Source organism: Triticum dicoccoides, chromosome 2B (assembly GCF_002162155.2).
Source record: "Triticum dicoccoides isolate Atlit2015 ecotype Zavitan chromosome 2B, WEW_v2.0, whole genome shotgun sequence".
Lineage (NCBI taxonomy): Eukaryota > Viridiplantae > Streptophyta > Magnoliopsida > Poales > Poaceae > Triticum > Triticum dicoccoides.
In genome coordinates, this window is record NC_041383.1 from 706,712,702 (window position 1) to 706,727,922 (window position 15,221).

At 44.9% G+C, this 15,221-nt stretch overlaps 2 protein-coding genes across 5 annotated transcripts; one reads left to right on the plus strand and one right to left on the minus strand.

Moving 5' to 3' along the window:
• Positions 1 to 3,723, plus strand: LOC119365753. 4 transcript variants are annotated; one of them, XM_037631397.1, is made up of 8 exons: positions 7 to 110; positions 182 to 371; positions 853 to 1,895; positions 2,270 to 2,323; positions 2,410 to 2,469; positions 2,549 to 2,629; positions 3,086 to 3,133; positions 3,230 to 3,723. In XM_037631397.1, the coding sequence occupies exons 3-8, from the start codon at positions 914 to 916 to the stop codon at positions 3,304 to 3,306; spliced, it is 1,302 nt and encodes a 433-aa protein (XP_037487294.1). In that variant the 5' UTR covers positions 7 to 110; positions 182 to 371; positions 853 to 913; the 3' UTR covers positions 3,307 to 3,723. The 4 variants fall into 4 exon arrangements, with proteins under 4 accessions (XP_037487293.1, XP_037487292.1, XP_037487295.1 ...); XM_037631396.1 differs by lacking the exon at positions 182 to 371 and having other exon boundaries at positions 1 to 110; positions 835 to 1,895; XM_037631395.1 differs by lacking the exon at positions 182 to 371 and having other exon boundaries at positions 1 to 110.
• Positions 3,724 to 4,700: 977 nt separating this feature from the next.
• Positions 4,701 to 5,702, minus strand: LOC119368416 (BTB/POZ and MATH domain-containing protein 2-like). The gene has a single exon (XM_037633685.1). The coding sequence runs from the start codon at positions 5,700 to 5,702 to the stop codon at positions 4,701 to 4,703; it is 1,002 nt and encodes a 333-aa protein (XP_037489582.1).
• Positions 5,703 to 15,221: the final 9,519 nt, after the last annotated feature.

Consider the following 15,221-nt stretch of genomic DNA (forward strand, 5'->3'; position numbering starts at 1 on the left):
CGCCAGCCCCGTCCCCGGCATCCCTCCCCTCTCCTCCTCTCCCCCGCCCGCGGACGATCGTCTCTACCCCCGAAGGCGACGGCGCGCGCACGGAGGTCGTAATTTCAGGGGTAATTGCTCACTCCCATCTGTGCTAGCCCACGCATGTATGGCTTGCTCATGTCTGGTTTGTTTCTTGCAGTTTTATTTTGCGAAATTTTCTGATCGATCGGTTGTCCGAGTCCCAGATTGACTCTGGTTCCTCTGTTTTGATCCGTATTACCCTGTCCGATGATGTTTTGGGCCGTGCCACATGGTAGGACGAGATGGGATGATTTTCTAGATTGACCGGGAGGAAAATTCTCACCCGTGCCCCTCTCGTCTGGATATTGGTTCGATTTTTCTTAACATGTTAATGCGTTGGATGGGATACTGATAAGAATTTGCCATTCAGATGTCAGCATCAAGCGTTTTAATGTCCAGGACATGTACTTACGTTCTAGGAGCTCACTGTTTAGAATTTAAGATGTGTGGGTACATTAGTAAATGAAGAATTTAAGCCACTTGGATTGATTGTTGCATAACATTTTAAATAAGGAAAGTGATTATGTTTTTTTAATGTGGGATCTATTAATCTGCTGTTATGGGCAAAAATTGGCTTGCAAGTTTGTAGCAGCATTCGGTTTGACTGGCTTGTGTGCCTTTGTATTTTCAACATGCAGTTTACATCATTGATTTCAAACTGTGGCCATGTGGCTTCTGAAAACAGTATCATGAGAAACTGCCTTTTTTGCATTCAGTTACCGGCAGAGTTCTTGCCTCTTTTATAAAGAAAAACTGTTGTTCTGATTGAAGGTAAATTCAAACCAACAGGCTAGTCTCAGCACTCTTGGGTGAAGCTGCCGCTGCAAAAAGTTGAAGCAAGCCAGTAGAGATGACATCAGAAGGGAATAAAGCTGCTGCGCCTAATGAACCGCTGCCCATTGAGCCACTTGCAAGCTCTGGTGCAAAGCGTAAGCGTGGCCGCCCAAGGAAGTACGAGTATTCTACATACGAGCAACCTCACATGGCACAGCCCATTCAGAGCATTCCACCTCTTCGCAGCGCACTGTATAACCCAAATATCCGACATGATGGGGTGCATGTTAACCATACATTAGGTGGTACTCTTGACACTAAAATGCACACAGTTTATGTGCTGCCTGCACAGCATACTCAAGGTGATAGGCCCAGTCGACCTGTAGAGTCTGGTAGTACAGTCAAGTTTCGTGAAAATCAAGTCTCCAGCAGTAGTAGTGCTCATGTGCAAGGTAATTTAGGCAAGGATGTTATCATTGGCAAGCATTTTGTTGGAAAGATGACCAAGCAATGTCCTGGGTTTTCTCTTATTACGGTGAGACTGAAGGACAATCAGGTGCTCAGAGGTTGGATCCCGGATGAAACTAACCTACGCCCAATAACACCAAAGGATGATCTTGCCCCTGACCTTCCCATGCTCCAACCAAGTAAACTTCAAAAGAAAGCATCTGCAATCCACAGACAAGCTGCTCCTCCCTTACCAGTCCACTTAGAGAACGTTACAATTGCAAAGCCTCTTCAGATGAGGAGGCCTGTGGAGACATCTACTGCTAAGCACATCATCCCTCCTGCTCCAAGACCTTATGTTGGTTCTGGGGTTGTTGCAGCAGCACCTGTTTCGGTTATATCTGGGAATGTATCAAGGCCTTTGCCCAAGCAAGACACTGGATCTTTGAGCCAAGAACCATCAGCTACTGTGGTGCCAGTCACAGTTAAACCTGCTCAGCCTGTATTAGTATCATGCAGACACGTGGATCAAGATGTGCATGTTGAAGGAAAATCTGTCCCTGAGTTTAACAGTGATTCTGAATCTTCAAGTGGAAGCAAGGAGTCATCAGGTATGCTTCTTGGATTAGATGCCCTGCTGTGGTTCAGATAAAAACCACATTGACCTGAAATCCTAATCTGTCCTTCCCCAGGACAAGTTCAGAAACATGTCAACCCTGTCAGTTATGCATGACTTTCAGGAAACTTCGTGTACTATGTGAAGTTTTGATCTTGTGAGCTTTAATTGTATCTATGTTAATGCTCAGCACTTGATTACCTGAAAAACCGAATACTGTTCTTGTGGATGTAGTTATGAAAGAATCTCCAGGTTAATCTAAGTTTTATGCAGTTAAGAAGCATGCAATTAAAAATTTGAACAAACGCTACCTCTAATATGGAAAAGAGTTCAGTTCATATGTCATGATTTTGGATCTTATCTTGGCAGGCCAAACTCCGCGTGGTTTTCCAGCTGCCATGGATGAGACTGAGATAACATCAGGTATCACATTAGACCCTGTATGCTTGCTCATGCCCTAAATGAGTAAATGGCTTCTTAATGAATAATTAACGGTGCTATTTTGGTAGGCTCCAAAGAACACTCAAATACTGCTAATAGCGACCAACATATTTTTAAGGAACCATCAGGTAACATGTAATTTTATTGTTATTTGTTTGATGCGCTTAACAGTTATCCTGAGCTAATTCTTTGGGTGTGAAAATTCAGATAACTCAGAACAGTCTGATGAACCAAAGACAGAGACTAGCATCCTGAAAGGAGTTGATGGCTCAATGACAGAAGCGTCAGGTAGACCAAGACCCGATCTTTCTGATTAGTCTTTCTAATCATACCTTGGATGACTTTTGAGTCCTCATTTTATGAACAAAAACATTATGATGAGTGAAATTTGTGTAGAACTGCTCAAAGTGGAAATGAATGATTGGACTTATTTGGCTGTATGATACTAAAGTACTCCCTCCGTCCGAAAATATTTGTCATCAAAATGGACAAAAAGGGTTGTATCTAAAACTAAAATACGTCTAGATACATTCCCTTTTATTCATTTTGATGACAAGTATTTCCGGACGTAGGGAGTATAATACAAAATAAGAAGCTTCATTTTTTTCAAAACACCTTGATCATTTTTTGTCTGCACTCCCGTGAATAATGCAATCTCAATGCCACAATTACTACAGTTATATGCACATGCCAAAATATTTCTTGTCTGCCATGTCAAAGTGTTCATAATTTCTTCTTTCTTAGGAACTACACCAGCGGCAGAGGCCTCAAGTGCAAACCCTAATCCCCTAGGTAGTTTACTCTGCTTGGAACATCAAATAAATTGATGGACTTCTTTTTCACTTCAAGGGCTAACAAACTGATGTGACCGTGATATTTGCATCCCAGATGATGTTCAGTCTGCTGTGAAGGAAGATGAACTGAAGGTTGACAGCAAAGAAAGCAGGCTGACAACGACGACATAAATCCTATTGTTTGGTTTATGCTGTTTCGGCCAGGCTTACAAGAATCTCAACGTAAAGTGGGGTCTTTCTGTGGATGGTCGAACCCTAGAGCAGGCTAGCATTATTCATTTTTTATTCTTCTCTGACTTTATATGTTGAAGGTTCAGAGGAGAAACAAATTCATAGAATATTTTGACCTTGCAGCTAGTGCTTATGGCAATGAGTAGAACAGAAAAAAAATGTATATACATTTTAGCCTTTTAGGAAGATGACGAATATATACAAGCGTCTGGATGGTAAGTGGGTCCTCTGCATTTCTTTCTTAAAATGCAGAGGCGCTGCTGAGCTTGTGCTTTTTTAGCAGCGGTTTACAGTTGTTCTTTTGCCAAACGTTTGCTTCAGTGTAAACTATGGCATCGGACAGGTGCTGTTGAGCTTCTTCTGTTTCCCCTATACTTGCTTATCTGAGAAAAGATTCTTGAGCAACAGGAAATTCAGGAAGCTGAATGCCTGGCAGACCTCTAGGCCCGGATGGATTGATGGAATCGGCCTCAGAGGTAGGAGCAGTCTGTTGTGTCTTCCACGATTGCTTAAAGGTCTTTTTTTCGCTCTTCTTTTTGAGAATGGATTTGGCGAACACCCAACTAGCAAAAATGGTGGTGGTCAGCCTTTGTGTTTTTTTCGCAGGTGATTTGGAAAATCAGAAGCCATGGTGAGAGGCACTTTCGGTAGTTGTTTTCGAATGATTTCAGCTAGGAATTTCCTCCATGTTGAGAGGCTTAAGAGGTAGGTGTATATGAATGAAAAAAATCAACAAGGGAAATGGAGATTCTTATACCAAACTAATAGGCAACCCGTTTCATCAAACTATCCCCTTGTTATTGGAATTCTGATTGATCAAACAAGAGATTCAATGAACTATCGTTATAATTTGGCCATACATAGCTATCACTTCTCATGCCAAAGTGCTCCCTAGAGGGAGTAACTTTTTCGTCAGTCGAAGATACCAAGCAACTTGTAGAAGGCCAACATTCATGTTTCTTTTTTCTGAGCTATCACTTCTCGTGCCAAAGCGCTCTTATTCGGTGGTCGAAGATGCCATACAACTCGTAGAAGGCCAACATTCATCTTCTGTTTTTGTTGAACAACTCAGTCAAACCAAGCCATGTAGGTGCTCCATAAGTTATGAGCTTTAATTTTGCAATACCTAAATCCCTAGAGGTTTTTCGACTTAAAAACAAAAACATTACCCACTCAACTAACGCACTTGGCTAAGGTTATTTATGCAAAAGAAATTTACAATAGTTTTTCGTACAGATATATAAATTTCCAGCTTCGATCAATTTCTTCTTCTCAACGGCTTCCTTTTGTCCCCGGGTTTTTCTTGAAAAGCAAGTGGGAGGTGCTTAAACCCGTCAGTCGGTCAACGTGGTCACCGACAAAACTTTTGTCAATTGGGATGATTCAAACTTGTGGCATGCATCCTTGAGCCGCTCGCAGTGGTGCTGATCCGCCAACGCCGACGTGGTTGTGATGGTCTCCGCGTCGATCCTTTCGCACAACTCTTCTTCGCACATCGACTTCAGCCTGTCCAACCCGTACCTATCCGCTGCGACCAGTAAATGTTGCATCACTGCCGTACTGTAGCCTTCCTCATCATCACATATAGGCATCAAATCCGTGTAGATGTAGTGAAGTATCATGTGAAAGATGGCAGGCTCCATGTCGACGACCTTGACGCACTGCATATCCTTGTCCGCCATGGGGCCAAATAGCTGCGCCTCGAAGACGGGCGATCGCGCGGCCAGGAGTGGCCTGAGTGCGCGAAACTCCTGGCCGTCCACACGGAACGTGACGTCCGTTTCTCTCCCGTCCCTGCGCATGCCCTCCAGGTCGCGGGGCAGTTCCATCGCCGGTGACTCGTCGATGATGACGGTGAGGACACAGAGTATGGTGAAGCAGCCGTCCCCGAGTTCCGACAGGGAGTCTAGCTTGGCCTTCTTCACGAATTCGGGATAGCCCCAGTTGGAGAGTTTCCTCCGAGAGAAGGCGCACTTCCCCACCATGGGGCTGACCACGTCTACCTGGCTATTTTTCTCCAGCATGCTAAGTGCCCACCAGGTGCTCACAAGCTCCTCCTTGCGCGCGTTGAGATAGTACACAAGCACTGAGGCGTTGTCATCACATTCGTTGTTGCAGCCATCCGGGTAGAACCTCATCTCCCAATCGTTCCCACCGACTTTGAAGACGCGTGATCTGATGAACTGCCCGACGCCCATGCCCTTGAGCTTCGGGTAATCTGTCACCTCGAGACTGAGCGTCGCGGTGCTCTCCGTGACCGTGATGCATCTCGACGTGGTGATCTCGGAATCCTCGGGTACGCGCTCCTCTGCTGCCGACGTTGAGCTTTTAGCCATGGCGAAGGTAAACGGCCGAGGACCTCGGGAAACTGGCGTCTTATTTTCGGGAGAGAACGTGGATAAGAAAAACAAACATGGAAGCAATCAGGACTCTACATGATACGATCGGAGACTCTCGCAGGAACCGTGAAGAGCCAAAACTGTTGGTCCAGTCTCAAGGGTATATAGGCAGGAACGGTACGGTTCAACAGAGATAGCATGGAGAACAGAGATAAATCAATCGCATCCTTCACTTGTATGAGGCTGGTTTCCGACAACTGGTGAACAGAGATAAATCATCGATCATGTTCAGCAAAAACACTAAGGCGGCTGCCAAACATGCGATGCCGGCGACCTTGGTATTACAACAGGAGGCTGCCAACTGGAAGTACTTGGGTCTGCCACTACAAGGAAAAACACACGTTGCCTTGTAAGTTAAAAAAAAACACTCGGCATAGCGCCACCATGAGGTGCTGCCGGCCGTGATCTCCTATATACGCTGGGTACCACCATATTATACTCGGCTTACAAATAAGCCGTGTCCCTGATGTATGAAACACGGCTTACATACCCTAAACCGAAACACTCTAAGAGATGAGGTTTAAACCGAGTGTAACACTCGGTGTACGCTAAGCCATGGTTAAAATTGCCTTTGTCGTATATGAAACATACGCAGCTTAGATTTTTTTTTTCCTGTAGTGTGCTGATGTATATTGGACGTTCTACTGCACAATGCTTTAAGTCTATCAAGGAGCGAGACTGTGAAGCACAGGTTTGACTTTCATGAGAAGCATAAGTTTGCTTTTTGTGAAGCACAACTATGACTTTCGAAAGAAAAAATTATGCTTTAACGAGAAGCACAAGTTTGCTTTTGTGAGAAAGCACAACTGTGTTTCGCAGGATAGAAATGTGTTTCCACAAGAATCACATATTTGCTTCCCCGAGAAAGTACAACTCTAGGAAAAAAGGAAAATCACAGTTTGTGCTTCCAAAAACAAAGTGAAAAACCGCAACCGTGCTTCTGGGCTCCGGTTTTATACTTCCATTTTTCGGTATTCATTTTTCCATGAACCGGTTTATTTTGGGTTTCCTCTTTTGGATTTTTTCGGTTTTCTTTCTTCTATTTCTTGTTTTTTTGTGAAATGAAAAGTTCATCACAACATATTAACATGTGATTTAGTTTCAAAGATCATGACACGAGAAATGCAATGGTGAAAACGGTTCGGTATTTGGATGCACAGTTCAAGAGATAAAACATTTAAAAAACATGAATCTACGAAAATAAGGGAAACTGCCAAGTTGCAACCAGTGGCCTACATGTCATGTGTGTGAAACGAGAGGAAATAGATTGGATCGACACTCCTAGGCCGGTGGTCTCGATAGCATTATATAGGGCGCCTCTAGGAGCTGCCGCTAGGGTTTACAAAGAGATAAGTACAGGTTGTTATACAAGATAACTACAACCTAGATACTAACCATATCGGTTATCTATACAGTTTAACATTCCCCCTCAATCTGAACTTCCTACACAAAGATTCAGATTGTGCCTATTCAATACAAACGACACCTCAGCTAGAGGCTTTGTGAATATATCTGCAACTTGCTCCTTGGAAGATATGAAACGAACATCAAGTGCCTTGGCTGCAACTGTTCACGAACAAAGTGGAAATCCACTTATATGTCCTTGGTTCTGGCATGGAATACCGGATTCGTAGATAGGTAAGTGGCTCCTAGATTGTCACACCACAGAACAGGAGTTCGAGAGAGAAAGACCCCAAGTTCTTCAAGGACTGACTGTATCCATATTACTTCAGCTGTTCCATTCGCAAGTGCCTTATATTCAGATACCGTGCTCGACCTAGAGACCGTAGCTTGCTTCCTTGAACTCCAGGAGACAAGATTGGGTCCAAGAAAGACTGCAAAGCCACCTATGGATCGGCGATCATCACTGCATCTAGCCCAGTCTGCATATGAAAAACAGCTTAACAGCATAGAGGGTGACTTGCGAATAGACAAGCCCATACTGTGAGTATACTTCAAGTATCTCAAAATCCTCTTTGCTGCGGAGAGGTGTGCAGTCGTAGGTGCATGGAGAAACTGACAAACACGATTAACTGCAAAGGAGATATCTGGCCTCGTGAGTGTTAGATACTGGAGAGCTCCAACCAAGCTGCGATACTTGGTGCTATCCTCCTGAGACAATGGTGATCCACTTTCCTTGCTAATTTTCTCACTGGAGGACATGGGCGTGGTAGAGACATTACAGTTCTCCATATTTGCACGCTGAAGTATGTCGCTAATATACTTCTGCTGAGACAGAACAATTCCCCCTGGCGATGACTCCACATGTACTCGAAGAAAATAATGCAAGGGACCGAGATCCTTGAGAGCAAAGGAGGCTTGAAGATCGGCAAGCAACTTGGTAGTAGCAGCGGTAAAGGAGCTGGCCACAATGATGTCATCTACATACACAAGCATGAAAATGGTAACACCACTTCGGTTGTAGACAAAAAGAGATGTGTCAGCTTTGGATGCGAGGAAACCCAGTTGTTGAAGCCTAAAACTCAGCCGAGAATACCAGGCTCGAGGAGCCTGTTTGAGACCATAGAGAGCTTTGCGGAGTTTGCACAAATGATGAGGCGCCGAGGGATTCACAAAACCAGGAGGTTGGCGCATGCATACCTCTTCTTGGAGAATGCCATGAAGAAAAGCATTTTGAACGTCCAACTAACGCAAAAACCATCCACGAGAGACTGCAATGGAGAGAACCAGACGCACAGTGACAGGTTTAACGACCGGGCTGAACGTATCATCATAATCCAAGCCATAGTGTTGTTCGAATACCTTTGCAACCAAACATGCCTTGTACCGATCAATAGGGCCATCTGGTTTGTGTTTGATTTTGAACACCCATTTGCAGTCAATGACGTTGACACGAGGAGGAGGAGGAACCAAAGTCCAGGTACCATTCTGTCGTAACGCATCAAGCTCAAGTTGCATGGCCAGCCGCCACTCCGGAGATGAAACTGCTTCACGATGATCAACTAGTTCCCGCAATGCCAAGAAGGCACGACGGGACGGATTATACGTTACAGTACCATCCGTACGTTGTTTTGGTTTGCGGGTGTGATCACGCGTGCGCGTCGTCATTGTATGTGTAGGCGGAATAGAGGATCCGACGGCCACAGAAGATCCAGGCAGGGCGCAAGCAGACGAGCGCGCAGGCGAATCCCCCTGGGATCCCGTGTCGGACGAGGAAGCAGGCGCAGCCACCAGATCCTCCTCGGATCCAGCACCGTCAGCGGAAACGGCCCGCTCCGCAGGCGCCAGCTGGACCGCAGCCGGGGGCAAGGCGGGGAACGCAGCAGCCCGCGCAGGGGCGGGCCCCGCCACAGCGTGGGCCGGGCATGCGCATGCAGAAGCCGACACGGGAGGCGCCTCGGTCCGCTCGCCCTCAGGAGCCACGGGGTTGGCGGTCAGCGGAGACGCGGGCCCGGTACGGTCGGCTGGCGCGCTGTCGCCTGGCATCCCACGGTCGGCTGCCGCCACGTGTCGTCAGGCGATACGGGATCCGAGGCTGATACGGCGACGGATCGGGAGACATGATCCACCCGGGAGTCCGTTGAGGGGATTTTCTGCGCCGAAGCAGTGCCTGCATCCAGATTAGTCTGAGAAACAGATGCACCATAGTTCATGTGGTCATATGGAAATAAAAGAATGGCATGTTCAGCAACACGAGGTGGTATTGGAGAGGGTTGGTCATTGGCAAAGGGAAAATTTTGTTCATCAAAGATAACATCGCGTGATATATATATACGAGCTGTAGGTACGTGAAGGCATTTGTAGCCTTTGTGACGAATAATGTACCCGACAAAAACACACTGTTGGGATCTAAACGCGAGTTTGTGAGTGTTATACGGGCGCAGTTGGGCCAACATGCACACCCAATCGTGCGAAGGGAGACATAGTCCGGCTTGGTGGAAAACAATTTTTCCATGGGGCTCATATTGCCAATGACACGGCTGGGTAATCGGTTGATAAGGTAACATGCGGATAGATACGCCTCGTCCCAAAAGCGGAGGGGCATGGATGCATGCTATAACAAGGAGAGACCCATGTCAACAATGTGACGGTGCTTCCTTTCGGCCGAGCCATTCTGTTGATGTGTGTGTGGACAAGAAACATGATGAGCAATGCCAAGTTGACGAAAAAACGTATTGCTAAGTATGTCGTATTCCCCACCCCAATCGGATTGAACACACACGATTTTACGAGAAAGAAGGCGTTCAACATGGGCGAGAAAATCCCAAAAGACATCAAACACATCACACTTTCGTTTAAGAAGATAAATCCACACAAATTTACTATAATCATCAATGAATGAAACATAGTATTGGAACCCACCGGAAGAGGTTTTGGCAGGTCCCCATACATCTGAAAAAATAAGTTCCAAAGGAAACGAAGACACACTCGAGGATCTAGGAAAGGGTAGCTGGTGTGCTTTGCCTTGTTGACAAGCATTACACACATGGGTCAAACCCGACTCGACGACGCTAATTTATTGGACGCCAAAACGTGTTGAACAACTTGTGTGGATGGATGGCCGAGCCTAGCATGCCAATCTTCAGCAGAGAGCCTAACTGAGGACAGGACATGAGAACGTGAGGGCCGAATGGGATAGAGCCCATTTTCACATCTGCCTTGAAGAAGAACCCGCTTGGTTGTCAAATCCTTCATAAGAAAATGAGTAGGATAATATTTTAGATAAGCATGATTATCAGTGGCAAGGCGATTAACAGAAAGGAGATTCTTACCGGCATTGGGGACATGTAGTATGTTGCGAAGTTTGAGATTGGCAGAGGGAGTAGGAAGGAGAGCATGACCACGATGAGCTATGTGCAAACCTGATCCGTCGGCAGTGTGGATGCGGTCATGTCCAGGATATTTCTCCCTCACGGTGAGGCGGTCCAGATCCGACATGATGTGATCGGTGGCCCCCGTGTCGGTGAACCAGGTAGGATCACCGAGGATGGATGGTGGTGATGCAGCTGCTAGGCCCGCCATCTTGGAGTGCTGAGGCTGGAAGGCATGGTTGTAGCGTTGAGCACACTCCCAGGCATAGTGCCCAGGGCCCCGGTAGAGTTGGCACTGCAGGCGTGCATCACTGCCACCACCATGGTCACCGCGGTCACCACCGCCGCGGTTGCCGTTCGCGTTGTGGCGATTACCGCCAACGCCACGATCACCGCGGTAGCCGTCGCGGTTGTTGTTGTTGTAGTCACCGCGGTCACCGGAGTTGCCGCGACCCTTGCCGCGGTAGTTGCCCTTGCCGCGGTTGTTGGAGTTGCCGTTGCTGTCGCGGGGGACGTAGTTGACAGATGAGCCGCCCGTGTGAAGTTGAAGACGGGCCGCGTGATACTCACGGCGGCGCTCGAAGGAGATGGCGTGGGAGTAGAGTTCGCCTAGCGTCATGACGTCGATGCGGGTGGTGATAGCCGTGATGAGTGGCTCATAGTCGCTGTCGAGGCCGGTGATGAAGGCGGTCATGATGTCCTCCTCTCGCATGGGGCGGCCCGCAGCAGCGAGCTGATCAGCGTTGGAGCGGATCTTGGCGAAGTAGTCAACCATGGAGAGGTTGCCCTTGCGGAAATTCATCATGCCTATCTTGATCTGCACCACACTGGCACGGCAGTGCGTGACATACATCTCCTCGAGGTGCGCCGAGATGGCGCGGGAGGTGTCGAAGAGGTGGACCTGCTGAAGCACATCGTCGGTGAGCGAGGCAAGCAGGTAGCTCAGGATGATCTGATCCTGACGAAACCAGGTAGCGTACTCCGGATTAGGAGCGCGCTCCCCCTTGTCATCGGCCGGGAGGAGGCGAGCAGGAGTGGGGGTGGTGCCGTCGACATAGCCGGTGACACCGGCGATGCGAAGGGGAGGGAGAATCTGAGCTTTCCAGAGAAGATAGTTGGAGGAGGAGAGCTTGGCAGTAATGAGGCTAGCAGAGGGTTGGGGAACAACGGAAGACGGCGGCGCCGCGAGGCCGGACGGCATGGGCAGAGAAGCAAGAGCCGAGGAGGTCATGGCGGCGGTGGAGGGAGAACCCATCGAGCAGATTATGCGAGATGGCCTGATACCATGTGAAACGAGAGGAAATAGATTGGATCGACACACCTAGGCCGGTGGTCTCGATAGCATTATATAGGGCGCCTCTAGGAGCTGCCGCTAGGGTTTACAAAGAGATAAGTACAGGTTGTTATACAAGATAACTACAACCTAGATACTAACCATATCGGTTATCTATACAGTTGAACAATGTGTCAAACAAAATACTTTCAAAAGCATTTTGGAGCACTGATTTTTTTGCCACGCCTTCCATGAGTGTGATCTTGTAAGGAAATTTGCAATTAATTAGAATATTTTTTGAAGTTTACAAAAAAACCATTCTTTTAAAAAAAATTACTGTTCATCCTAGCTCATTTGAGCTCGAGCTCACAAGGGTACTTTCGAGGAGGAGTGAGTTTTTGCAAGGGATACCATTTAAATAGTGATTTCATGGCAGGCCAACTTTCCTTTTCCCTACATATGGGCTGGGAATTTTTGCACGCCACATGACATTTCCCGGGTAGCCTGGGGCTAAGCTCCGCCTTTGATCGCAGAGCTGTCTTGCCTACAGATGAACTTGTGTACTTTCTCCGTACCAATGCATTAGGCACACTAGTAGAGTGCCCGTGCGTTGCCACGGGCTCTTGAAATAGTTTACCAGAGTTACATGTTAAAATCCACACATACAAACAATATAACACAAACTGAAGTCCATTATTGCAATGTAACAAGCTGAGTGATGTTACAACTTAACATCTATTACAAAAAAAATTAATATCTAGATGATGCGCTTAAGAAATTCTTTCACAATATCAGGAAAGTTTCCTCTAGCTTCATTCCCGCGATGTTTTAGCAAGTATAATAAAAAATGATTCCTCAATTCATACCCATCCTACAGAAAAAATAAATGTAGTTAGTATGAAAAATCCACGGAGAAGGTCTTAAAACATGTAACCCACAATACTCACCGTGCAAACCGGCTTGACCAATTCTTTACCGTTCCACCAGAGCATAAAATGAAAAACAAAATAAGTAGACACATTCCTGGAAAACACTAAGTTAATATTATAAATAATATAATGATAACAAAAGTGAATATTCTTATTATGAATTCATTACCCGTCTATACTCGTTGGAACACCGACCGGAAATAAACGATGCCATTTAGATATATCAGAATTCCACCCAGGCAGCTTTATTTCGAGTGCTTCTTTGAAATCCCTTGAAAAACTTTTTAATTTCAGTGAATGCCTCAAGTTTTTATCCTCTGACAATTGTGATGATTGAATAGGATCCATAATATGTAGACGACGTGCCTCTTTGTCGATGATGTACAGGATGTATCGGCCGATGGATGCATAGGGAAGATAAATCTACAAGTGGAGCTATTAGAAATAAAAACAAACCATGATAACAATGGTCAAAATATTTTATTTACCTTATTACAAGATGAGATGTCGGTCTCCATCCCAGGCCAGCTATCAAATAATGTTGCAAACGTCTGGATAGTTTCCTTCTCACAAAACTTCTGACCTCGTGTTGACTCTAGCAGCATGGACTAAGTAGAAGAAAAAAAATATTGTTTCAACATGTTGATACTAATGGCACCTAGAATGAAGAGTTACTGGGCGGTATAGGAGGATCTGTGAACAATACTCCCTCATCACATGCCAGCAAAAGCACGGCGGTGTTGAAGCAATCATTGTCCATGGGCTGCTCCATGTTAAGTATGCACTGAAGTTTCTTAAGACTTAAGCTCATTGGATCGGGTGTGGAGCTCCGGACCCACACCTTCCTGTAATTTGGATGGTAAGAAGAACAATAATATACATCCGCACATTAAATATTGATACATGATACTTACTCAAAACATTCAGCATCATTGATCGACATGATGTAGCTGCAGAGGCCGGCAAGTATTTCACGTTGGTCCGTGGGAATGATAGTGATTGGGGCGGGACGTTTCTCTTCGACCACGTCAGATGGACTATCCAGGATCTCAAGATCAGAATTAGCTAAAATTTCAAGATCAGAATTAGCTACATAGGACATCCTTTTAACTTATTAAGCTCTGAATCGAGCAAAATAATTGCTAATTTTTGTCGAAAATGTTTCATATCCTCCTACAATTTTTTTTGAAAACAATTTATAAGATATTTTGATAAAACATTATGAGATAATGTATAAAACTGAAATACCTGCGTAAACTGGTCTGACAGTCCATGTGGTGTCCAGTATTCCATATAATTTAGCATAAACAATCCACATGATACGCTATAATATTATAAAATAATGCTTTAGAATATCACATAGATGAATCTAAAAACAAACTATTGAAACAAGTGCTTACCCATCGGTTTGTATTGCCTCCTGAATTTGCTCTACAACCGTCCATTTTGTAACATTGAGATCTGGCCACTTATGACCTTTGATAAACTCCGGACTATGCTCTGCAAGTTTCAGCCATTTCTCGAGCCCTACTAACTTTTATGTATATATGAGATATGTTAAGGATGAAGTCAAACAAAATAAATGCTAAGATGAGAAAAGAAATAGATAGTTACCGTTGTAGCAAGGTCATTGCGTTTGACATTCTCACCAAGTGAGTCCAATACTTGGATCTCTCGTTTTTTGGCATTGGCAACTGCTAGATACCAATGGTAGCCCGGCATGTTAATCGGAATGAATAACTGGTGTAAATAAGATACAAGTCACAGCCACAATTAGATATAGCTATTAATAAATCATTAAACATATGAACTAAATAAAAAAATCCATAATTATATGCATGGATTACGAGACAAAAACTAACCATATCTTGTTGTAGATAACTATTAACATGACGCACGATGCGATGATATTTTGATGGGTATATGTCTCTTTCCCCGTCTTCTTTTATCTGGCCCGATACAAACGTGCTAATAATGTGTACGTTTTCACCCGTCCTGTTTTGTAGATGCTCGTGAGCAAGCATGCAATATATGTAAGCATTTATCACCTGTAATGGGTATTTAGATTATATTTATATTTTATGATATTATATATTGTTTGTATTATTAATTACAAAGTTTGTGCAATTGGTCTTACACCGTCATGTAAGAACATATCATCTTTAATAAGGCATTCCAAATCGTCGGTTGATAACAAGGCATCTCCAATTTCTACAAACTGGGTATTCTTCGGGGCAGACTTGATTGATTCAATGACTGTAATATTCCTAGCGGTACAAACATAGTCTGTCGAATTCATAAAAACATGAGCCAACTTAACAATCAAATTGAGCAAAATTAGTTGAACACAAAAGACAGTATTACAAAAATAAGATTGATAATAATATTAAAAAATACCTTGTGGGATAATATGTAAATTAGCATCCTTTTTTGGTTTGATATGAGATATAACCTCTTCGACATTTTTCAGCGTCATCGCATC